The sequence below is a fragment of the Corvus kubaryi genome, unplaced genomic scaffold, assembly GCF_017639235.1.
Source record: "Corvus kubaryi isolate FWS band 111438036 unplaced genomic scaffold, C.kubaryi_AGA036_p1.0 76, whole genome shotgun sequence".
Classification (NCBI taxonomy): domain Eukaryota; kingdom Metazoa; phylum Chordata; class Aves; order Passeriformes; family Corvidae; genus Corvus; species Corvus kubaryi.
The window spans coordinates 8902311-8926273 of record NW_024582063.1 but is presented as its reverse complement, the minus strand read 5'-3'; the positions used below and the strand labels follow the sequence as shown (position 1 = coordinate 8926273).

Here is a 23963-nt window from a genome sequence, read left to right as displayed (position 1 = left end):
ATTTCTTTAAGTGTGATCCCTTCCTGCAAGTGAGAGAGACCAGTGAAGACTCCTTCACTTCTGTGAAGTATTTAAACTGAGACAAACATGAGGCAGGGCGCAGGGCAGTGCTGCAGTGAGGATGGTGGGGTTATTATGAGAGGTGCTTAGATAAGTGGCAAAGCAACAGGTTTCATTCAATGTGCCACTAGGCAGATCAGTAGCTGTCCATAGCAATGTCCCCAGCTCTCAAATGCTGTGCAGATTCTCAGCAGGGACCTGGTGTTAGCAGTTCTGCTCTTAAAAATAAAAAATAAAGAATTCCTTATTGAACCAAAGAATCAAAAAATATTTCAGAGGCTCTGTTGCACATGTGTATGTGTGAGCTGTACACCCCCAGCTCTTGGAGCTGCACCAGTACAGCTCTTCACTGGTGTGTGCCCCAGGCAGGGCCGGGCTTTCCCTGGTTTCCAGCCTGCCTGTGGCACTGCTGCCTCTCCCAGGGCCCTGCTGCCTGCCCTGAGCTGCTCCAGCGGGAATGGGCTGGCAGCCTGCAGTAGGGAGATAAGCGCCAGCCTGGCTGTGCAAACTCAGGGGTCACATCTGCTGCAGAATGAGCAAAGAGTAAGCACAGAGAGCTGGAAACCAGGGCTGAGGAGCTGAAAGCACTGGAGCCACGATCAGCCTCCCATTGTACTCCTGGGGCTTTAGCTGTGTTTCTGCAGGGAAGCAGACATGCTGTAGAGTACTAGAGAAATGTGTGCTCTAAACAATGTCTGTCTTTAGAAAAGCAAACAGACTGCTTACTGTGAAAACAGCCAAGAGCCTGCAATAAGCTCTCGGATTAGACACTTCCATAGACTATAAATCAGCTGGATAGTTTTGGTTTGACAACTTTGTTCCAGGAGCTTTTCCATTGCTTGCTAAAAAGAGAGAGGCTGATAGCTCAAGGTTTCCTTTGGTTCAGGCTGCTGGTATACTTAAATGTTCTAACAGCATCCATGTGTGTGTGATTACTCATGTGAATGGTATCAGAATGTTGGATGCCAGGAGACTGAAGGGAGTCCACCCTGTGTTTTCTGCTTGGTGGGCTCTAGCCCTTCACACAGATGCAGCCAGGAGGAAGGGGGGCAGCTGGGAGAGCCAACACGCAGTGGCCCTGTGAGAGGCCCTGCCTGTTTGCTCTCAGCTGTTCCAGCTTTATTCTAAACGCTGGGGTCCTGCTCCGGGGTAGATGACAGGTGGGGTGTGTCTAGTCTTAGCTGCTCATTTAGGCCCTCTCTCAAGTCAGGAGGAGAGGGTGCTTTAGGCTCGCATCCTGGACCCCAGCATGGCACAGCTTGTCCTTCACTGGTGCGTGGCTTCAGAAGCACCACACAGACAGCTCAGTCACAGCAGTTCTGTGGCAGATTCGGCAGGATTGTGTCTAAGATGACATCAGGTCTAGCCAGCCCTCCTCTGAGGCGAGCTTTTCCCTGGGTGGCTGCTGTGCTCTCCACACCTGCACGGCGGTGCGGGATCGCGGGTCAGCAGCGCCCTCTTCCCTCCCCTGTGCGCAGGCCGGCGGTGCTGGACAAGAAAGGAGACCTGGCTACACTCAACGAGGTGGGCTACCAGCTCCGCATCTGACACAGCCATACCACGGACTTCAGAGGGCTTCCCGCTGCTGCTGCTGCACTTTACCTGCACTCCCTTGGAAGGAAAAAGGAATGGGACTATTTATTAACTTATGTACTCTTACAATAAAAGTTTGACCTAGAAAATAGGGGGTAATTTTTTTGGTGGCAGTATTTATTTAAGTTTATAGAAAAGGCATCAGTGGAGAGAACCTAAAATTAGATTTGCCAGGATATGAGATTTTTTTTCTCTCCCATCATGTAGCAGGTGATCCAGTGGCATGAGTTTCTTCAAATACAATTTCCCTGTACAAGTGTTAATTGAACTTGGTCTTGTGCCGGGTGGTAGCATTGGAATAACTAATGAATCATATTCTTAGTGTTAAGATGTGCTGGGGTGCAGTGCAATTAAAAAAAATAATATTCACTATTAATCTTTAAATCAGCAATAAAAGCAAGCAGTGCAGAAGTGGCATAAGTTTTTAAAGTATCAATATTACCTCACTAGACTTAACAGATATGCAAAACTGTCAGTATTATTGTTTTCTAACTAATTTGTACTGTTTCCCAGCATTACTGGGAGTATTAAAACAGCACTGGATGTTTTACTGCCACCTGTATTATTATTTTCTGCATGTTGCCGAAAGATGTTAAGTAATAGTAATATGCAAGTGTATTCTTAACACTGACATCTTGTTAGGCAAGATACGAGGTTTGAGATTTTTTAAATGATGCTAATTGATGAATAATGGATTTTTAAACTTTAATACTTTTTTTTATACTTTTGTCACAAGCTTTTAGTCTTTCTGAACTACACCGCTGAAGAACAAAACATAGAGATTACTGTTTTGTAGAGACCAGTCAGCTTTTTTCTCATATATGTAGTACCTGGAATAATGGAAAAACTGTCAGAATTGCTAACCTGAGTCTATGTGCTTTTCTCTCCACATTTATGTGCAAATTTGAACCCTGTCTTGGAAAGGCCGAGCAGTCTCTGATGGTGATGCCTTGCCACCTTGTATTAAATCAGACATGGCAGGCTGAAGTTAACCTTCTGCCATGCTGTGCAGGGAGTTTCCTTACATATGTTGCAGTAACAACTGCTTAGTCAGACTTGGATAAGGAAGTATGTCGGAAATACATGAAAATCAAGCTTGTCTGCTTCCTCCCTGCTCAGTTGTTTTGTTTTAAGACTTGGCTAAGGACCTGTGATGGACAGCAGTGTTCTCAAGTGACGTGGTAAGACTCCCTGGGGTCCACCATTTAACTTAGTGAAGTTCTCTGGAAGCTTTTGAGTGCTGCATTCCTGGAAATGTTTCATAAGGTGCCTAAATATAAACTGGATTATTGTACAAGCCCAGCCTCTACCCTTTGTGCTGTGCTCATAGACAATGCTGCCATGGGCCTGGTGTACCTCCCCTCCTGGGCACGCACTTTTTTGGGATGTCGATGAAGATGGATGCTGTTACAGACTGACAGTAATGCTTACTCAAGCAGAATGATTTAAGCTCCTAGAACACCTCTGTCAGCCAGAAAGTGAATGAATACAGAAGGAGATAATTGCTTGTACACAAAAAAGTGAATTGCACCTGCCTATGACAGGAAGAAAAGGCCAAGGCCCAGCAACCTTCTACAGCCCGTGAAAGGCTTTCTACTAATTAAGACTTCAGAAGCTCTAAAAGGAAAACTTTTCAGACGTGTGACACTTCTTTATCTAAGTTTACCATATCAGTAACAGAAAGGCTTTTCCCATCCCTCATTCTCTAAACTTTTCCACTCCCGTGTTCACAGTAAGGAGTTTTTTGGTTAAGGAGTGAAGCTGAAGAGAGGGAAAATACTCTTTTGGTAGAAATTCTTGTGTAATTTGACATCAGCTGCAGAGTTGCAGTTTCAAACTTTGTCTTGCCCAGTGTCTTGTGACCTAAACAATTTTTTTATGACTTCTCATGGATAAAATGATGTGGAAAAACTTGATCAGCTGTATCCTATAGCACAATGTTATCTGATCTGTTGCAAGTTTTTTCTATGAAACCGTGGTTTACTTCAGCTCAAATAATAGTTGTAAATAGTTTCTATCCTTGTCCAGCACAATTTATTTTCTCTTAACTGATACTGAAGCTTTTTAATACTGTAGAGGTGTGTGAAAAATTACTTTTGGTTCTTGTTTTAAAGTTCTGCTGAAATGTTCTCTTGAAACTTGCTTATGATGGCATTTGTCTTAAGTGTGGTTCAAGTGACAGCAAAGTGGTCAAATAGTGTAGAAAAACATGCATGACTTTTTGGGCTTTTTCCTCATCACTTGTATATGCACAGTATGAAACTTCAATAAAAGTATCATGGTAGTCTTTTTTTTTTATGACTTACGTGTTTTTTTTGTCCTTGCTCTTAACAAGGGTTGCTACAACTGAACAATGTTTTTAGCTGTAACCTGGATGGACCCAGAAATTTGTGGCGTCTAGCTAAGTATGCTGGCATCTGTTGATGCCTTATGAGGCCTCCTAGACACAGACACTGGACAGGAGTAAAAGAATAAAATAGGTATTTATTTGAAAAGCCTTCAAAGGTACACCCTGGGAGCCAGAGGCTACTGCCAGAATGGACCCCAAGATGGATGACAGGTCACAAGTTCTTCACACTTTTATACGTTTGGTTCATTTGTATAGCAGGGTTAATTCTCCAATTAAAGCTTCAGTTCAATGATGTAATTTCCCCTCTGCTGGACCCCCTTAGAAGCTCTTTGGATTATATTTTTTGGGCCTAGGATGGTCTGGGCGACCTTGGAGAGCAGGCCTGGAGAGGCTTTGTCATGTCTACCTAGCACAAGTGAGCAGAAATTATCAAGCTACAAGAAACCTCTGAGTTACACTCTAAGCAGTACAGAACCAGAAAACCATAAAAGTTAAACCTAGGCATCACTGTGAGATTACTCAGATGCTTGAACCCACACAGGATCCAGTATCAAACAGGTTCTCATCCTCAGCATCAACAGGTAGAAGAAAGATCTTAAGTTACAACTACCTATGACAAAAGTAGCCCCCTCCAAATTCTCAACAATGTAAGCTGAATGTTTTGGCAGGAGGTCTATTTTCTAATGGAACACCGAGGAACTTCTTCAATTCAACTAGTTTTATGTTTACTTCCACTGTACTTCCTACATTACTCTCCAAGCACAAAGTAATTGCAGTTGTCTGCAGTCAGGGAAAGGGAACACAGATGAGAATTCCACAAGTGCTTCTGGGAGACAAATGTGTCTGAATGTGATTTCAGGACCATGGGTGTAGGTTTTCCAGCACTACACTGAAAGACAATTCTGTTACTTCAAAGTTGATTCTACATATCCCTGTGGAGTTTGATGAAGTTACAAGATTTGTTTCCAGCTCCTCTACGTTTCATATTCAGGCAGTCTGGTCCTTCTTTAATTACTTTGTGAATTATATTTTACACAGAATGTTTGTAAGTGCATAGTAAGAGTAAATATAAAATCTTGATCATTTAATACCTCAGGATTTGTCATTCCAAGATACAACATGGCACTTTTAATAACTAAAAGGAAAAACCCCACCCTGGCACCAGTTGCTCAATATGTATGAGGTCTCAAGATGTCAAGGGCTAATTTTTTTTTTTCCTATAATAGATCAATTAAGTTTCCTGTGATGTGGTGTGCTCATTAAGCTTAGCTTTATTTCAGATATTTTAAAAAGGATTTCAGTGAATGCTACCTCTATTTAAGCCCTTATAATTTTAAGCAGCAAATTCTTAAAGCATAATATTTGCCTATATGCCTTTCTACCTTTGAAAGTTCAATCTTGCAGCCTCTGCACTGACAACACTGAGTAAACTCCTTTGCAGAAGTATTAAGATGGAAGTGTCCACAGAGCACATTTGTCGTAAAACATTATTTTCAACCCGTTATAAAATGCTGCAGGCACAGAAACACTTTCCCCTTTGCTTGAAGAAACAGACAGTTCTCAGAATAGTCCTTTTTACTGTGATTTACAATAAAAATCATTTACAACATATCCATGAAAAATAATGCCATTTTGAGTCTGGCACAGATGTTTTCCTTTATCAAAGAGGAAGCTAATGTAAAATCTTTCCTTTTTCTCCCTAAAGGACTTCATAAAGTAAATGAAACATTTTTTTGTTTAAAAAGAAAGTCCCTTTAGAAAGTCTATTTTACACAACACTAACAAGACAGCATGCAGGCAAACTTATTTAACTGGACCAGCAGTGCTTGGATTAACCTTTTAAAAAAATAATAATCATCCCATGAAGAGAGAAGGTAAAGGGAACTTTACCTACACCAAAAGTCCTTTGGATATTACCGTTCAATAAGCCTGAACTCTGCTAGCAGTGGCAGGTGGTCAGAAGAGTTATTTTCATTGGGAAGACCATTAACAGTCCAAAGATCTTTCTCTGTTAGAAGTGCCAGCCTGCCAAGAAGTTTCAGACCCCCACAAAAAGAATCCTCTGCTCCTGTTAAAAAAAACAAAAAGGAAATGCTCATCAGTGTGGGCTAAACATCACACATTCATACATATGTAGAAGGAAGAAAACAGTATGGCAGCAATAATCCAAAGTTGTTACTGTTCCACCATTAAAATCACCAATAAGACAGCTTACAAGTTCTTTTATGACTCTCAGAGTAGGGTTTAATCAGTAGAGCTCAAAGTATTCAGAAGGACACTATTTTGCAGAGGGATAAATGGAGGTAAAAAGGAAAACAGATTTATTTGCTCAGTGTAACTCCCCTGAAAAAGCCTCATATAATCCAGTCCTGTACTTTAGACAATAGCATTGCTAAACAGAGGCGACACTTGCAAAATAAGGTCTCTTTTTAGAGTTACTGGTTCACATAACATTTTATTTCTGTATCCTCAAGCACAGGCAGGTCATACATTCTTGCTCATAAGGATGAAAGTACTCTAGCATTTCCCTCTCTTAACTGTTCATCAGAAGAAAGGGATCTTCCTCCATTATCTCCTGCTACCTATTCCTGTAACTGCCTAAGGAACCCACCCCCACCTCCTTCCCCAGATGAAGCACCACATTGCTCATGCAAGAGGGGAAGACAACTCAAGCCTTGCAATTACTACACAATTATATAGAACAGTTTGGGTTGGAAGGGATCTTAGGGCCCATCTGGTTCCAACCCCCTGCCATGGGCAAGTGACACTTTCCACTAGACCAGGTTGCTCAGAGCTCCATCCAACCTGGCCTTAACACTTCCAGGGATGGAGCAGTGCTGGTCTCAATACTGATCATCTCCACCTGGACATTGAGCCATTGATGGCAACTGTTTGTTTCCAGCCAATTCAGTGTGTGGTGCAGCCACCAAATCCATCTCTCCAGCTGTTGGGCAGGACATGTCAAATGCCTTGCACAAGTCCAAGTAGATGGCACCAGTGGCTCTTCCCTTATCCACAACTGCTGTAAACCTATTACTAAAGGCCACTAAATGTGTCAGGCAAGATTTCCCAGCATCAAAGAGCAAACAGCTTCTCCAGCTCAGGTAGAGATCCTTCCATGATGTGTGAAACTTTTAGACTTCCTGAGCTATGTACTTATGTGAGACAACAACTCAGCAACCCTACCTATTGCTTTCAGAGTGCAGAGATGATACTGAGCATGCTGAGTGCTTTCAGGACCAGCACAAACTGCAGCTGTAACTTTTGACAGAAATACTTTCTGTGTCACAGTGCTCGGCCAATTCAGAACTTCCTGGCTGAACCTGGTACTGGCTTACCATAGGAGATACTTTAAAGGACTATCCAGCAACTGCTGAACTCCTCAGAGAGTTCAACAGCTTCATCCTTTGCCATCTGCCAGCTTTCCAGCCCTTTAACAACCCAGCAACTGTTTGCTGCTCTAAAGAAAAGCTTTTTTTACTGCAAAGATCTCTTGGCAGCTCTAAAGCACACGTCCACCAGGTCTTGAGACACATTTATCATTTGGGACAGCACCTGCATATCTACAAAGGAGCTGTTTATTGCCGCAGAGAGCTTGGTCTGCATACAGTGATTAATATCACTCAGAACACTCAGCAAAATTGTGCCCTGCAGGACTTAGGTAGGTACTGAACCCTGATTACACGAAATCCTGAATACCAAACCAAATATCTGGCTAAACAGGACAGAATAAACATGAATATTTTAAAATAAAACCCTTTAAATGGAAAAACCCAATCAGTCAGCCTAGACCACATTTAATATTCACTTGTTCTGACTTTGGTAACTTTAAATACAGAGGCCCAGGTCATAAGAAAACTGAAAATCCAAACCATCACTTAATTTCTAAGAGCTCATGAATAAAAACGATACCAGTTTAAAGTAGTTGGAAAATTCAGGTTTGATTCCATTTTGTGCTCTGATGTGGGAAGAATCTATTTGAAAAACAAGTGCAAAAAAAAAAAAAAGTACTGTATCTTTGCTGGGGCAATGATAATGCAAAAAATATATATAAACAGGTGAATTGGGATTCAGTTTTGTGCAGGGACGCACTCTGGAATCACACAGCACTCTATTAAATCACATGGCATTCAGAAGTCATTTAAATACTTCCCATGTACTGGTTTTTCAGTCAAAGCTTTCGTACTTGTCATTTTACATTAAGGTAGCATTTACTGTGCATGTTATGACAAATGAGACTTCTGTGAATTGACTCAATGAATTTTAACAATCTAGTCTCAAGTTACAAGAGATGAAGGTGGTGTTTTCATTCCACATACTGAAAGCAGTATTAGTTTATAAAAATCAGTTGCCCTCTACAGTGGGAGCAGGAATGGAATCCAGATTTCTTTGCTACAAGTTTGCAGAGCCATTTATCTGCTAGCACTGCACTGTGGAATAACATGTTTATGTTGATGGCATAAAATACAGAACTCAGGAGGGCATGGAAAGTAAACTGCTCAGAAGCAGCCACGGAACAAGTCCCAGTGCAATAAAGGACAGCTAAGCACCTAGTTACCCATCACGAAACTCCCTCAGAAGTACAGCGACTTTCTTGCACCATCTGGTGACTTTTAGCTGCAACTGCAAACTGGAGAAGGACAGCTGGGCCTGTGCCAGTGACTGTGCTCAAAGGCCACAGAGTCTGTTACTTGGCAGAAATTACTCCAAGACAAGCTGAGAAGTAAATTGCAGTTCGTTTATCAGTTTTAATGCACATCATAAATTGCTGTTCACCATTGTGTTGATCAGATAATTGGAAATACTGCCTTGCTGTAGGTCTGGCCTGTGTTACTGACAGCAATATTTCTCAGGTGCTACTTCCACTGCTGCTTTCCTACACCTCCAGCTTGTCTCCATGATGAGACAGAACTACAGAAATGTTCAGTCAGATGATAAGGTTTGCCCTGTGTGGCACTACAAGTCCTGCTGTGGTGAGCTGACAAGGCCAGCCACGTTTCTCAGGTAACAGCTGACGTTCAAAGCACTACCACGAACCTCTGAGGTACTTCACATGGATGAAATTATCACTACATTTAAACAAATATTCTTGCTTAGCATTTATAAAAAATAATTAAAAGTTGGTTTCTTTACCTGGCTGGGCAGCAGTATCATCATTTGCTGCAGAATAGAAAATATAATCCACGGTGACAGCACTTCGGGAATGACAAGTTGTCACTTCTGGTATCCCAGTTTCAGGGAAGTAATGAGAATAGACTGAAGACAATTTAAAACGGTGCCGCAATTTTGAAGACAACCTAAAGAGACATCAAAGGAAATAATTTTATTTTCTTGCATTACCAAGAAGGAATAAGCAATGAAGACATACCAAATCGTTCCTGGTTACAAACAAAACGAATTATCTGGATATGCAAACTAGTGTTTCTCTCCTGCAAGCCATCCCATAGCCTTTTGTGTGAGAGGCCTGAAACTCTGAAGGCAAAATGCAGGCAGCATTTTCAAGTAAAAGAGCTGATAAGAACTGGCTTAGCCGACACTTCAATTATAGATAGCTTTCACCTCCACATACATTTTGTAAGCAATCACATGTCCTCATTCAGCAGTCTCTCCCTGACACACAGGCAGAATGTCCACAAATGCAGCTCACAGGAAAGCAACAAAGCACAAACTCGTCTATAACCAGGCCCTTCAGCATATAGAGAAATTCAGATTTTTAGGTTTTTTTCCTCCCCCAAGTTAGAGCTATGAAGTGCTTCCAAGTTAGACAATTAGGCATAGCCTTTCTTCCACTCAGGCTCCCATTTTCTATCTCCCCATCATTTGTCTGTTCCTCTTCAGTTCAGCCCATCTTGTCTCACTCGTCTTGTCAATCTTGGAAAACTGCAAACAGCAAAACTACAGCTTTCAGCAAAAGAACTCCTGTCTCCCAGACATTTGCTTCCATCATCTCTGCAAATCATCCATCCCTCAGCTGTACCTGCCTCATCTTGCATCTTAAACCTGGGCTGCAATGTGTTCTGGTTGAAATCCAAGCAATTAAAAACAAAATCAGCATGTTACCTTGCCTGATTCAGAGCAAACATGCCAGCTGGTACAACACAGGACAAGTAGTAATTTCTGCTTTTGTTACATGACATCCCTTTTAAGATGAGGGGAAAAAGCCCTGCAAGAAGCATTCAGCATGCTATGGTTTTAAACAGTAGCACAGGGCTTCCTGTTTGTTATCTACTTCTTCTCTCACAAATGCCACGACTTACCTTTTTCACCACCAAGAATCACCATGAGTTCTAATATAACTATCTGCAGTGATACCACGATCTCATTTCTGGTAAGAAATGGCTGACTTGGAGCCTGACATCCCATACACACATTTATGCCAATTTCCTTCTTCTATGCTTCACTTTGTATGCCTTTACCAGTTTGGTAAATGCAAGTATTTTTCCTTTCAAGAAGCAGTTACATTTTCCTTCTCAGCATTCTAGCCATGGCTTCCTCCTTCAGTTCAACAAGCAGATATTTGATCTGAGTGAAAGTTGTATTACCAAATCCATAATACTCCACCTTTCTCAGACTCAAATTCTCCCACAGAACTCATGACAAGGAAGATTTTATGACTCTTCCAGTTCCTTTCCCTCCTTCACCCAAATTTCGTGCTGTATTATAGGATTTCACTACATCCATAAACTAGAACTGCTAACACTTCAGCAGCTGGACAACATTGGTTTATTTTTGTCCTCTCCCTCTTTCAAAAACATGGCTTCTGCAATTGGACTGAAATTCACATGTTTCTTGCAATGTCCCTACAAAGGATGATGTCCTGTTTATGTCAAGAAGTGACAAAAAATGCCAGAAGCATTATTTTAATAAGCAGACCGAAAGTATCCTCTAAAAAGCACTGACACTTCACCCCTGCATTATGAAAAAATATCTCCAAGTTCCTGAAAGAACACACATTCCATTATTGCCAGTTCTAGTCTTTTGCTGTCTGATCAGCCTTTTCATGTTTGAATGGACAATTCTGATTTTGCCAAAAGGGCAGAATGGGTTGGGTGATCAACAGGTATCCACAACTGGAATCAGATATAAATTTGGTCTAGAACCAAAACTAACCCCCAAGTAACCAGCCAAGGGCTTCCATATTTTCCCCCAACACATACTTTTCAGATGCTATTACAATCTCCTGAGGGTTGTCTGGTTTTGCCGCTTCCAATTTTTCTCCTGCAAAATAAAAATAAATTCAATTTACATTTAAAAATAGGATAGAAGTGAGACCAATACTGAAGAGTTACAGAAAAGCTACAGGAAAAAAGTGTCTTTAAGTACACTTATTTTTTGCAGCAGGCAAGATACAAGTCACAAAGCTGGATTAAATTCTTCTGTTCCTTTAGTAGCATTCCTTCTAAAGATCTTTTACATTATGTCCCATTCATTTAAAATTGCTTTTTTCTGTCAAAGAAAAAAATAGTGGATGAAAGGTGTAGCCATACCCAGCAAGGAATCACTTGCTTTTCCCAGCTGTTCCACGAAGTGCCAACACTATACTTCATAAGCTCTGAGGCAGAATGCATGTTCACACTACGTCCATGTGCTGCATTCCTTCACCTCCCTCTTCCCAGTCACAGCACAGCTGCCTTTCAGGATGCAAACCCAGCAGTTTAAACATTACACACCAACTCCCGAATGGAAATTTGTAACTATTATCTTCTAAACATTCAACTTTGCAAAGTTTAGGTGAATACATTGCTTTACACTCTAATGAGCCCAACAAGGGAGTTTTGCAAGCTCAAGACTCTTTCTTTTTCCCCCACTAGAGCAGAACATCTTGTTTTCAGTACTGCCTGAATGATACTTTCAAAGGTTCACAAAAACTCATTAATCCAAAAACTAACCTGCATTTTCTTCTTTTTGTTGCTGTTTTATTTCATATACACAGTTTTGTGAAATACCTAATTTTTTTGGCCAAATTGGTATAGATAAGATTCTTTGTCCCCTTGGAAACTGTTCTTGTCCAGAGACCTGAAAAGGACAACACAAGCTTTTTTCAGACAGAAATCTGATTTAAAAAAACCAAAAAAACCACCAAACAAACCTGAAATAAATGAACATCTTTCGTAAAGTTTAAAGAAAAAGAAAAAGGCCCAGTCCCTTAGAACAACTCTTATAAGAGTAAAATCCCTGTAAAAATAACACCCTTTATGTGCATCCCCTTTGTTTATTCTTAGCAAGTTCTTTGCAGCTACCCAATTTTTCCAGGTAGTTCTTGGACACTGAGAGACTTCCAAGGACACTTTTAGCCATGTGACAGGACCAGATCAGCATATAAAGCTACACAGCAGACACTTCAGCTTCAGGATGCTGATCCTTCTGGGAGCAAGTCAAGTCAAATGGGGGCTTGAATCAACTACCCACTAGCAAAGAACACCCAGCAGGGCTATTTTTTTGTCATGTTCTCTCATTTAATGTAGTTCAGTCACTCCTATTAAATAGCATGTGACACATCCAACAGCTACATACAAGAGCTGACAACAAGACATCATTTAACATGAAACAGTTGAGGTTCAGCATCTAATTGCAGCTTTGCTTTCATAATTACTGCGGCCACCAAGTTTATCTACAGTAAGAGTCATCTTCCCACAGAGCACACAGGAGGTTTTTGATTAAGTAGTTACTTTATCCTACTTAAAGACTGGGACACCTAAACACAGTGATAAAAATCATCCAAACACAGTGATACAATCACCCTGTGGATTCACTACATTTCAAGAATGATTGTTGGTGAGTTTTTCCTTTCAGAATGCTGGGAGAGGATGCAACATTCCCTAAGGCACAGCTAATACAACCAAGCTCATTGAAGTAACTCTGCAGTAACTTTTGCTTTGCAGGCTGCAGAGATGGCACTAAGACAGGCACTGCAATGGAAGCAATCACAGCACCACTCAAATACTTCTCTTTAATCAGCACTAACCATTTTCTTGGTGAGAAGTGAGAAGCACAGCCTACCTTCCCTATAGCAAGTCCTTCATAATTTAACTTTCCTTCCTTTATAAATCTGTACAATGGAGAGCCAGGAACAGAATTGAAGTCCCCACAGATGATAACTGGGCAGAAGGAACCATGCTTCTGAGGGGCAACACTGGCTATCTCTGCCAGGAGCATTGCAAGCTGGGTCAGTTTGATGTCCCCTCTCCTTGGGTTGTACAGCAGGTGTGTATTGGCAATACAGATGGCAGCGCTGGCTTTACAATGAAATCTGGGCTGCAGCAGCAACACCAGTCCAACGTTGTCCCTGTCCAAGAGTGGGATATCGCGGCGAAAAAATTCCACGGGGTTTGAGGAAATCAGGCTAAATTTGGAAGTTTTGAAGCAAATGGCACAGCCATCAGGTTTTCTCCCTGTCCTCATTTTATATTCACAGTGATACCCTGTAAAAAACATAAAATACTATTGTATCAATAGAGACTTTGAAACAAAAAAAATTAGAAAAATCTCACACTACTTCTCTCACATGACAGTCAACCCTCAGTCTGAAGTACCAAAGTCTGCATGAAGTTCACATAGACTCGTGTTCACTTTTCTTTCTGCCCCAATCTGACCTGAAGCAAGGCAGGACAGGAAGCCTGGTCCAATACCTTTGGCAATGTGTAAGAATCTACATACTCTAAGATACCAACCATGTTCTTATCTCCTCATGTGGAAAAAAAACCCAAACCAACCCAACAAAGAAAGCCCCCAAGTCATATAAAAGTGGCCTTGTGCATTGAAGCTTTTTCTGGATGTTACAAGCATGGTTTAGGAGTCATACCAGTGAAGCATTACCAATCAAAAGCCTTAATCACACTAAGTCATTAGTCAATGTCTAAAATGATTCATAGAACAAAGGCCTCAAACATAATTATGCAATTATCCAGTGAGCAGCAAGTGGCAAGCTTTCACCAAGGGAACAGAGACACTTATCAAATGACAGCACTGGACTTCAAACAAGTCCACCTAAAAATAGTGATTTGCCAATTTCTTCATTTTATGTAGAGGTGATTTAAACAAGATTTAAACAAGACCTTATCAATGTAGGGAAAAAAAATTAGATCTTGAAACAGTATCTAGTTTTTGCCATTTTCAAATATTCTCTGCCCTGCCCAGACCATATGAATTCATGAAGTACAGCCTTAGTGAAGTAGGGTGAGTTGACCTGAGCTCACACCAGTGCTGGAACAAGGGATTCCCATTCCCCTCTCCCAGATTAAGGCCATGTTGCTCCTGCCACTTGTTGCAGCACTTACTGCTAACTCAGTAAGCCAACAGAAAATTAACCCAGAAAAATAAAATTAGTCTGGATAGTATTCTGCTGGACTGGTGGATTTCACTAGTGAGTGCCACAACTAGCCCAGGATAAGGGGCAGGACACACATCTGGGAGCTAGGGATGGGGAAAGGAAGGGCTAAAGCAAGCTCCAGATCCTCCTGTACAGTAGCTAGAAGCTCACTTGCCCCCACAAGCCTGGCCTCACAGTGTTGTTTCACATTTCAAGTGGATTTCAATCAGTACTGCCATTACTCTATCTTCTTTGCAAACACTCAATTCTGGGAGCTAGACTACCTCAACTAACCAAGAAAGAAAAAAAATTACCAGTCCAGTGCTGCTCCTTTACCATGCCCTCCTGGCATCAGACGAGAACCAGTGCCAGGATGGAAGCAGGGCCCTGGGACTGGAAGGTGGTGCAGGGCACAGAAGATTTAGATCAGTTTAAACCACCATGGAATCAAACCCTTCCATAAAATCACATGAGGGAGAGTGACAAGACAGTCTATTCAGACTGACTGACAGCACTTGTATAAAAACTAATATATATACACTGACCACGGATAACATTTAGTGCTGGTATTTGGAAGGTTTCAAGGCAGAAAAACATGCCCTTGAAGAGCTACCCAACAGGAATACTGCTAAAAAACATTAAGGTAGTTTCCAGAGAGCACTTGATGAATTTATGAAAGAGGATACACAACATTGTTGCATGTGATGGCAAAAGACTTGATTCTATAATCTATGAGAGGGTTTTTTTGAGGAAACTAGTGCTGAGTTCCCAAAGGGTAACAAGTTACCCCTGCAGGGGAGAAGACAATGTATTAGTCCTAGGAGTTTCATCATACCCAGGGATTCCAAACTCGACTTGATCTCTGTTCTATAGTGGTCTTCTTGGACTTCTTGTAAGCAGAGCACCTAAGGCAAAGGTTTACAATTACAATATATTAGTAAGTACATCAAAATATCACCACAGCATATCTCTGTAAAGGTATTAAAAAAAAAAAATCAAACTCAGAAGCTTTTTGACTCCATAATCCCACAATAGAATTCACTCTTCTATAGAAAATGCTGCCTAAGATTATGAAGAAGGCCCCAATTCCTCTCACCCTTTTTCAGACAGACATTTTCAGAGGTGAGAATAAATATAATCAAAGTAGTAACTTGCTACTACATTCTCAGCAGTTCAGGGGAAGGCTCAGTGCCAGAAAGGAGAGATGAAGAGGCCAATGGCATACTACAGGGTGGAAAACAAGCCTCCATATTATGAGAACCTAAACCAAAGATCAAACTCAAAATATTCAGTTAAGAGAGTTCACAGAATCACAGAATATTTTGAGTTGGGATGGACCCACAAGGATCATCGAGTCCAGCTCCAGTTGTGAGCATCTTTGAGCCTTTCCCCAGCATGCTGCAGTAACACACAGATTTACAACCACCACTGGGATAAAGGACTGAGTTGCCAAAGGGGAACAAGTTACCCCTGCTTGCTGAACTGCAGCAACACATTCCACTTGCCCAGCTGACAATCGCTCATTCAAGGTCTCAAGGGAGACTCAAATCTCAAGCAACATTCTGAAGTCTCTGCTTCACTTAAGGTTACAGTTCCAACCAATGAAATAGTTAAAAATCTATGTCCTTTAGCAAGAAATTTCTCTGTGGAAAGGGCACCTGCACCTACCAGGGTCTGACAGCAGCTGTTCCTCTCAGAAAGCTACCTAAGGTATCTCATTGTAAAAATATATGCATACAGGATGTATAAATTTATTAGGAAGAAAGAAAGAGCTTGAGGGGGACTTTAATTTCCAGATTCCTGGCTATGTAGTAACATAACTGCATTTTTCAAATGGTACAAGGCTGTTTTTCTGTGGCTTCTCTAATACAACCACTTTTTTTCAGTACTGTTTTCTGACACAAACAGGATGGATTCTATCACTGAACTTTTGTTGGTCTAAACAATGACTGAAGCAAAATTTTACTGACTTGACTTCCTGATTAAGACTTACAATAATTTATGTGTCCTCAAAAATAAACAATAAACTCTACAAAACCACAGCAGTGTTTTTTCAGACCCCCACAGAGAGTAGCAGAATTTGCTACTTCTGTTTATCAGTTCTTAAGAAATATCCACGTGCTCATTTTCTACTCACATCTGCATCCAGCTCTTTGATTTCTTGTAGGATGTTGGGAAATCTGTATGTCCAGAATAGCAATCGCTGCCTGCAGTGTTTGTACAGGTGAGAGTTGTCTTCCAACAAATTCTGTGAGAGAATATTGTAGGACATGACTGTAAAATCAAATGTTGCGTCACTTCCTGTATTGCTTTGGTCAGATCCTTTATTTTTAGCGATTTTCATTGTTTTACTCTGCTGACAGAAATATTCCCAGTGTCTTTTGATGGTTCCTGTTAAAAGCATATGAAGCAGAAAAAAGTTGTTATAGACCATACGACTTCTTACTGCTCTTGGAAATCATTCTACTGACAATTATTTGTCTTTCAAATCACTTAAATAATTCTAACATCTTATTCAATTAGCAGTGGTTCAGACCCTCTGTTTAAGATGGATTTTATATAAGCATCATTATTTTATATAAGCATTATAAGTTAAAAAAAAAAATCAAACAAACAAACATCACAAAACCATTATATTTCAACTGCTTTGAAACTGGGGAACTGGCATGTTCTAAGGAGATTGTTGCTATCAGACTATACCCCCTGCTCCTGCAGAAGGGCTGTCAAACTGGTGAGTCAAATCCACTCTGTTAACAGAGAGTCTTATGCTGCCTTCTCAGCAGAGATGGTGTACGTCAGTCTGGGATACACTCCTTAGAGCAGCATGTGGGCATCTTGTTGATCTCTCTATCCATGACTAACAAAGGGTTAGGAAACAATCAATCACCTCTAGCCTGTGTACAGTCTGTAAAACTCATCCATAAGCTGCAACAGGGTCTCCTACAGGAGTCCCAAAACAAATAATGAACCTGATTTTCCTCAGTGAGTTGAGAAATCAAGAAATTATTAAGTCTCAGAATTACCAAGAACTTCTGAAAAGGCTTCCTTTGCCTTTCTGCCATTTCTAATTTCATACTTACTATTAGTATGAAAATTTGTAATAACCTATCTGCCCACCATTAAGCATCCAGTTACTGTTTAAGAAATGTATTTCTCCACTTAAAAACTCACAGAGGTGCTTTTCACCCTTTATATCTGACCTCATCTGAGAGCAAGCTGAGGTCCGGTTACCGATGCTAACAACCAGTGGCAGACTGCAGCTATAGCTGTTACTATCTGTCCTATTTGGTTAGTAAATTTCATTGCTATGCTCCTGAAGATAGATATGATGTTTCTAAGCCTTAGGGGTATTTGTGTCCAAAAATCCCTTTGGGATGCTGATAGCATCTACTGCCCTTTTTAGTCATAATACAATTTCCAGTTTATTTTTCTAAGGAAGTCACTTATGCAAGAGGGCCATGATTTTGACTGTGTCCCTCTATTTGTTTCACACTAGACAAAACTGTAAATATACACAAAACTCAGTAAAATACTTGGATGCTATGTAGAAGATTGTAGCTGTAATAAGCTAACACAGACACTTTGAAGTTTCATGGAAGTTTGTCAGTGAGCACAGTAGACAAATCTGCACTTCTTCCTGTATTTCTCTGGATAAGCACAAGTGCTGCTTGCTCTGTCAGACGTGATCAGACACAAAACTTGCTAACATGCCACTGGCAGAATGCAGTTGCAAAACCAAAATCACACAGTCACACTGGAAGCAAGCACCATTAAATCTCTGTCCATTGATTCTCAGTTTTCTAGGTTGCAGATAACTCAGCTGGTCTGGAAAGAACCCAGTTCAAGTCCAGCAGGATTTATGAGCTCAGGTAGAGTACCAGGAATGAAGCCATACAACTGCCAGCCCAGCTCAGCCTTACAGCAAGTCAGCCAAATCTTCTTGCTTTTTAGAGTTTCCAAGTTAACAGACATGACCTGGTGACAGAGACATGAGGAGAGAATGTTGTCTGAACCAAGCTCAGGACTCCCCAAGTTGGGCAATCCCTCACACAACTGACTGTGTTCTACTGCCAAGTGCAGTGAACCTAGTTCTGGTGCACTGTTTGACAGCACAAAATACAAGTTTACAGACTAAACAGTATTACAAAACTGGACCATTTTTAAGACATGTTTGCCTGAGAGGGGTGCCAAGAAAAAGAGTAACTCAAAAGGAGCAGGCAGTACTGCTCATAACTCTAATGCATTTGGTGTATTTAGCATTACAAATGAACATGGAAAATGAGCAAAGAGCATTTTTTACCTTTCTTGCTGCTGTGTTTTTCTTCATTCTGTGCTACAGAAAGACAAGATACTCCCTTCTGATTAGACAAGTTTGTTTCTTGTTCAGGACTCGAAGTATCATCCTGGCCACTGAGTCTTCTCTTCTTTGTCAATGGCTCTTCTCCCTCAGATTTCATACTGGGGTTGGGTAGGTGAAAGCAACAACTTTGTGTGTAGTTATCAAGATGCCAGTTATAGTTCTGAAACTGTCTCCAAGGTCCAAAGACTGGAGGGAATCTCCAGTTTGCTGAGAAATCAGCTGAAATAGGGAGTGGAAACGAGGCCCAGGGAGGAGAGTGTCCGGCCCATCTCATACAGCTGGAAACTGGGCTGTTCAAGGTGAGTAGCTGGGAGCCATTCCAGTGGGTGATCCAGTCTCTGCCCAGCCTCTGCATATGGCGGGGCAGCATGGAGTGTCTACCAAAAAAGCACAAGTTTCATTACTTGCACACCACTACACCTGCCTGTAGAAGGCTGTAGAGGCAAATCATCCTGGTCAGGACTTACACAAGATACTCTTTCTCTACAAGTTAACGCATACAAGATACTCAAACGCTTATAGATATATACAAAATATTTAAACATTTATCTAAATGATATGCAAAATGGGACTTTACAAAGAGATCTTGCATCCTTTTCCTCCCCTCAGATTTACAAGTGCCATTTAGTGTCCAAACCCTATCCATCTGAGTAACTATTTACAATTTATTTTCTGCCTTGCTGAATTCCAGTGTCAGATCTTTCAAGTGCTCAGAGGAATGACCTTTACAAAAGGTCATTTTTGCATGCTGCATTAACTTTATCATAAGGCTATTTGTAAGGAATGAGAAGACCACTTTCCTGCAAGCAGTCAGAACTTTGTTTGGAAAGCCATTGATATGGCTCAAATCCCAGTGCCAACACAACAGGGAAATAAAGGTGCTAAGTCTCAAGGCATCACTAGCACCAGCTCAAGACTAAATCTGTATTCTTATTTCTTTTCCAGGAAGGCAAACCACAGCTCAGCAACTAAAACCATGAAAAAAAGGTGGGGTTTTTCCTTTTTTTTTTTTTTCCAGAAGAAAAAAGAAACCTGTCTCTCAACAAAATCACTGGAATGAAGGCTGAGTGACAATAATCTGTCTCAGCTTCCTCACTGTTTAAATAAGAAGGTGTATTTTGAGCTTATAAGCAAAAGATAACAAAGCCTGGTATGCGTGAAGTTGAACTGAAGTGAGAACCTCCCAGCTGCCATTCAGCAGAGCAAATACGCTGAAATACAGAATCACAGAACATGCTGAGTTGGGAGGGACCCACAAGGATCATCGAGTCCAACTCCTGTACCTGCACAGGACATCCCCAGGAGTCACACCATGTACCTGAGAGCATTGTCCAAACGCTCCCTGAGCTCTGTCAGGCTGCCTGGTGCTGTGACCACTTCCCTGGGGAGCCTGTTCCAGCGCCCGAGCACCTTCTGGGTGAAAAACCTTTCTTTAATATCCAGCCTAAACCCGCCCTGACACAGCTTCAGGCCACTGCCTTGGGTCCTGTCACTGGGCACCACAGGGAAGAGGTCACTGCCTGCCCCTCCTCTTGCCCTCATGAGGAGTTGTAGGCTGCCACGAGGTCTCCCTCAGCCTCCTCCAGGCTGAAAATGACCTCGGGCGCTCCTCACATGGATTCCCCTCAAGGCCCTTTACCAGCTTCATTGCCCTCCTTTGGACACCCTTTAATAGCTAATACAACTTTCAGCAAAACCCGCTTGTCCCGAAACAACCCTTTCCCGCCACAGCGCACCAGATGTAGTCGGGCAGACACACAAACAAAACACTCCTCCACCCACCCCCCCCCCACCCCCCCGCACACCACAGCATTACTATGGAGCAAAAAGAGGCACCACTCCTTTACAAAAACCTCCTGAAACACTTGCTTTACAGAAAAGCGCTGAGAAACTGCTCCCTCCTAAAGCCCCGGCCCCCCAGCCCCGCACCCCCGGCAGCAGACAGCCCCACGCCGCGCCGCGCTGTTTACCGCGGCCCTGCTCGGCCTAATGGCGGGCATTCAACACCAGCGCCCCCAGCCCCGTTACCTCCCGGCGGGCCCGGGCGCGGGCCCGGCCCAGGGGAGCCGCGCTACCGGCCCCGCGCAGCCGCGGCGCCCCCCGAGGGGGTCAGCCCAGGGCAGCGCCAGCTCCGCCCGCCGCGCTCCGGCCACCGCCTCATACCCCGCACGGGCTGCGGCCGCGCCGCACCCTCCCGCTCGCTCCTGGGACTTGTAGTGCAAGGGCCGGGCCTGCGGCCATGTTTGGTCCTGGAAACCGACGCCGAGGCCCGGCCGCCATCTCGGCCCCGGGCGGGTGACGCCCCCGAAACCGCGCTCCCTTCCCGGGGCGCTCCGGGGCAGCGCCCGCTCCAGAGCGCAGCACGACCGGCATGGAGGCAGCCTGATTGCGGCCTTTTGAAGCATTTAGATGAAGGTAACACTGTGTTCATGCAGTAGTTTCTTCACCCAGAGTGTGTCTGGGCGCTGGAACAGGCTCCCCCGGGAAGTGGTCACAACACCAAGTCTGGCAGAGCTCAAGAAGCATTTGGACAACGCTCTCAGGCACATGGTGTGACCCTCGGTGATGTCCTGTGCAGGGCCAGGGGCTGGACTTTGATGATCCTTGTGGGTCCCTTCCAACTCAGCATGTTCTGTGACAGTTTCCATAGGTGGTCTTCTCCCTGGGATCACCATGTGTTCCTGCAGGGTCAAAGGGACTGAGAAAGAGCTGCGATGTATTTCAAGGTGCTGACTATTTCAAGGGCAGCAGCATCATGCTTAGCGTTTGCAGAAAAAAAACGAACCCCACTCACCCAATAAAGTACTTCAACCTTGTCAGGTTTTAAAATGCAGCTGAAGGTGCTCTGCTGAGGGATGGGTGGGAGACCTGCCCGCCCTGCAGACCCTGCTGACAGACCCACTGCTGCTTACCAGCTGCAGAAACAATCCTCTGGCTCTGCCGATGTTGCTTGAATAAGCACTTAGAACGCTTTCTTGAGGTCTTCTGAGGACAGAGTAAATGCTGGCCCTGTTTACTGTAAGGAAACACAGCACAATGCATAAGAAAAATTATAGTGCTGAATAGTGCAGATGCTGTGCAGGAACTGTAATCAAGTAAAATACTGTTTCTCTGCATTCCTTTTATATCTGTCATAAAAGTGACTTTAAATAACATTTGAAGTTTTCCCAGGAGTGGTAGGGAAGACTGGAACTGAAATAATGCAGTGATGAGCACGCTAGTTAGGCAATGTGTCAAATCCACTTTGGGTTTTCCATTTCTTGGACACAAGTTACTGGTGAAAGGTAAAAATACCCATCCATTTTCTGTTAGTTTCATCACAATATGACAGTGAAACTACTAGTCCCATAATACACGTGTAGTAAAGGATCTCCCAACTGTATTTTCAAGACCATCTTGTTTTGGTGGTTTGTTCTTTTCTGCATTTTTGTGTTCTTATCTTTTAGATGTATTTCTAGGACAGAAGACAGTAAGCCATAGCTATAGCAACAACAACTGCTGTTATTTCTAGGACCAGAATCCACACATAGCATGCAGTTATTGTCTGTATTTTGACCTACACAGGACACCCAAATTGATCTGCCACTTCGAAGGTTTTTACATAGTAGTAACCTCTGTAGTGATGCTGAAAAAAAAAAGAAATCACTGAAGCTGTGGGTTTTAATGGAAAGGAGGATGTGCTGAAAAGCGTGAAGGTTGTGTAATAGACAAAATAGAAGATAAGAAAAAGACTAACCTATTAATATGATGCAAATTGTCTCTCATCTCAGTGTTGCTAGATTTTCTTGCCTTGACCTAGAGAAGTCTTAATAAGCCAGTAACACTTAATTGTGGATTTTTTATTCTTGTCTAATTACCCTTTTCTGTTGGCTATACCATGTGAAAAGATATTCTTCAGAATTAGGTATCTCCAAATTCTGATTTGTAAGTAGAAGCCAAATTATTTTATGAGTCATTTGAGCTTTTGAAACTCCATAGTGAATGGAGGCTACTGACTCACTGAGGGATGCTTTGATTGATTACAGTGCACATAAGAACAGCCACGGTGGCTCAGATCAATGTTCCGCTGAGCTCAGTTTCCTGCTTTCTAAACGTGGTTAGCAGCAGATGCTTAGAAATGTGCAGGGGCTGGGCAAACTTCAAATGAACGCTCTCCCTGCCTCTTACTGTTTTCAGCTCCGTACATTTCCTAAGCCTGATGTGTTTGTCTCTTTACTCACTGTCTCTCTCCCCCAAGTACTCGAATTTGCAAACTTCTGATAACTTATATAACTTCCATGAAGTTCTGTGTACCAGCACAAGATGTAAAAGACACGTTCTTCCTCTCTCATAAGATAAGTGAGAGTGACAAGTGAGCTGCTAACAACCAATGTCCTCTTTCTTCCCCTTCCTTAAGAAAATATTCCTCAAAGGAGAGGCACTTGCTTACTAGGAACTTCAGTACAAGACACTCTCATCTTTCACAAAGACATGCAATTAAGTATTGTTAAATATTTTATGTCAAAAACCTGCATGAGAGCAGAGATATTAATAACCTGGAAAGGAAAAGCTGTTTTTTTAACATCTGCAATTAAATGAATGAAAGTACAGTGATTAGAAAATCTTAGCAGTTTATAATCTGAAGTGTGAGATCTACATCGGTACAGATCCCACTACAGACAAGAAATCGAAGGTAATCTTATGAAAGGACAAGGTACTGCAGCACAATATGCTCCTTAGAACTGCAGCAATGCCCCTCAAACCCTGAGGGTTTCCTAACACCAAAGCGTTCCGCAGACCTGTGCATGCACGAGAGCCCATCCGCAGGGAGAAGTCCAGGTAGAGCTTAAAGAACCTGGAGGAGACACAACACACGGAACATGGTGGCTCAATAACCATCAAACTTGCCTTTCTGGTAGCATTCGTCTTTAAAATCCGTGAGTCATTTCTGCGTTACAGGCCTAGGGATTTAGGGCAGCATAGCTTAAAATAGCCCACGGCAGACGCTGGGAGCGGCGTACCAGGGGCTCATTACGATTTGTAGAGGCCACGGGCGCCTGTGTTATCAAGGGGTTCGGCGGTCAGTCCCCGCCAAGTGTAAATCCCCCCCGGCCGTACCCTTGCAGAACACCTGGAACGGGGCTGCGCCGCCGCCGTGCTGTGGCTGCCACGTCCGGGCCGTGACACCTCGGCCTCATCCCTGCGGAGCGGACTTTGAGTCTCGGGGAAAGGCCACGAGCCGGGGATCCCCGCACCCGGGCATCCCGTGCCGGCCGGGCGGGGCTCCCCGGGCCGGGCCGCCGGCACCGCCC

General features: G+C 42.7%; 2 protein-coding genes across 5 annotated transcripts in view; one reads left to right on the top strand and one right to left on the bottom strand.

Moving 5' to 3' along the window:
* The window catches only part of VASH2 (vasohibin 2), a 51299-nt gene extending 47352 nt beyond the window's left edge, over window positions 1-3947 (top strand). The window contains exon 7 of the mRNA XM_042051796.1: window positions 1539-3947. Within this exon, the coding sequence (XP_041907730.1) occupies window positions 1539-1608 (70 nt within the window). The 3' untranslated portion in view covers window positions 1609-3947. The remainder of the gene's footprint in view (window positions 1-1538) is intronic.
* A 1616-nt stretch (window positions 3948-5563) lies between these two features.
* ANGEL2 (angel homolog 2) lies at window positions 5564-23938 on the bottom strand. Of its 4 annotated transcripts, XM_042051788.1 has the most exons (10): window positions 23560-23938; window positions 21585-21688; window positions 18613-19049; window positions 16450-16703; window positions 15148-15217; window positions 13004-13425; window positions 11893-12019; window positions 11161-11221; window positions 9137-9300; window positions 5564-6071 (listed from the first exon to the last, which is right to left on the bottom strand). In XM_042051788.1, exons 3-10 carry the CDS (start codon window positions 19040-19042, stop codon window positions 5917-5919), a joined length of 1683 nt encoding a protein of 560 aa, XP_041907722.1. In that variant the 5' UTR covers window positions 19043-19049; window positions 21585-21688; window positions 23560-23938; the 3' UTR covers window positions 5564-5916. The 4 variants fall into 4 exon arrangements, with proteins under 4 accessions (XP_041907722.1, XP_041907721.1, XP_041907723.1 ...); XM_042051787.1 differs by lacking the exons at window positions 21585-21688; window positions 23560-23938 and adding an exon at window positions 20836-21092; XM_042051789.1 differs by lacking the exons at window positions 21585-21688; window positions 23560-23938 and adding an exon at window positions 20701-20825.
* Window positions 23939-23963: the final 25 nt, after the last annotated feature.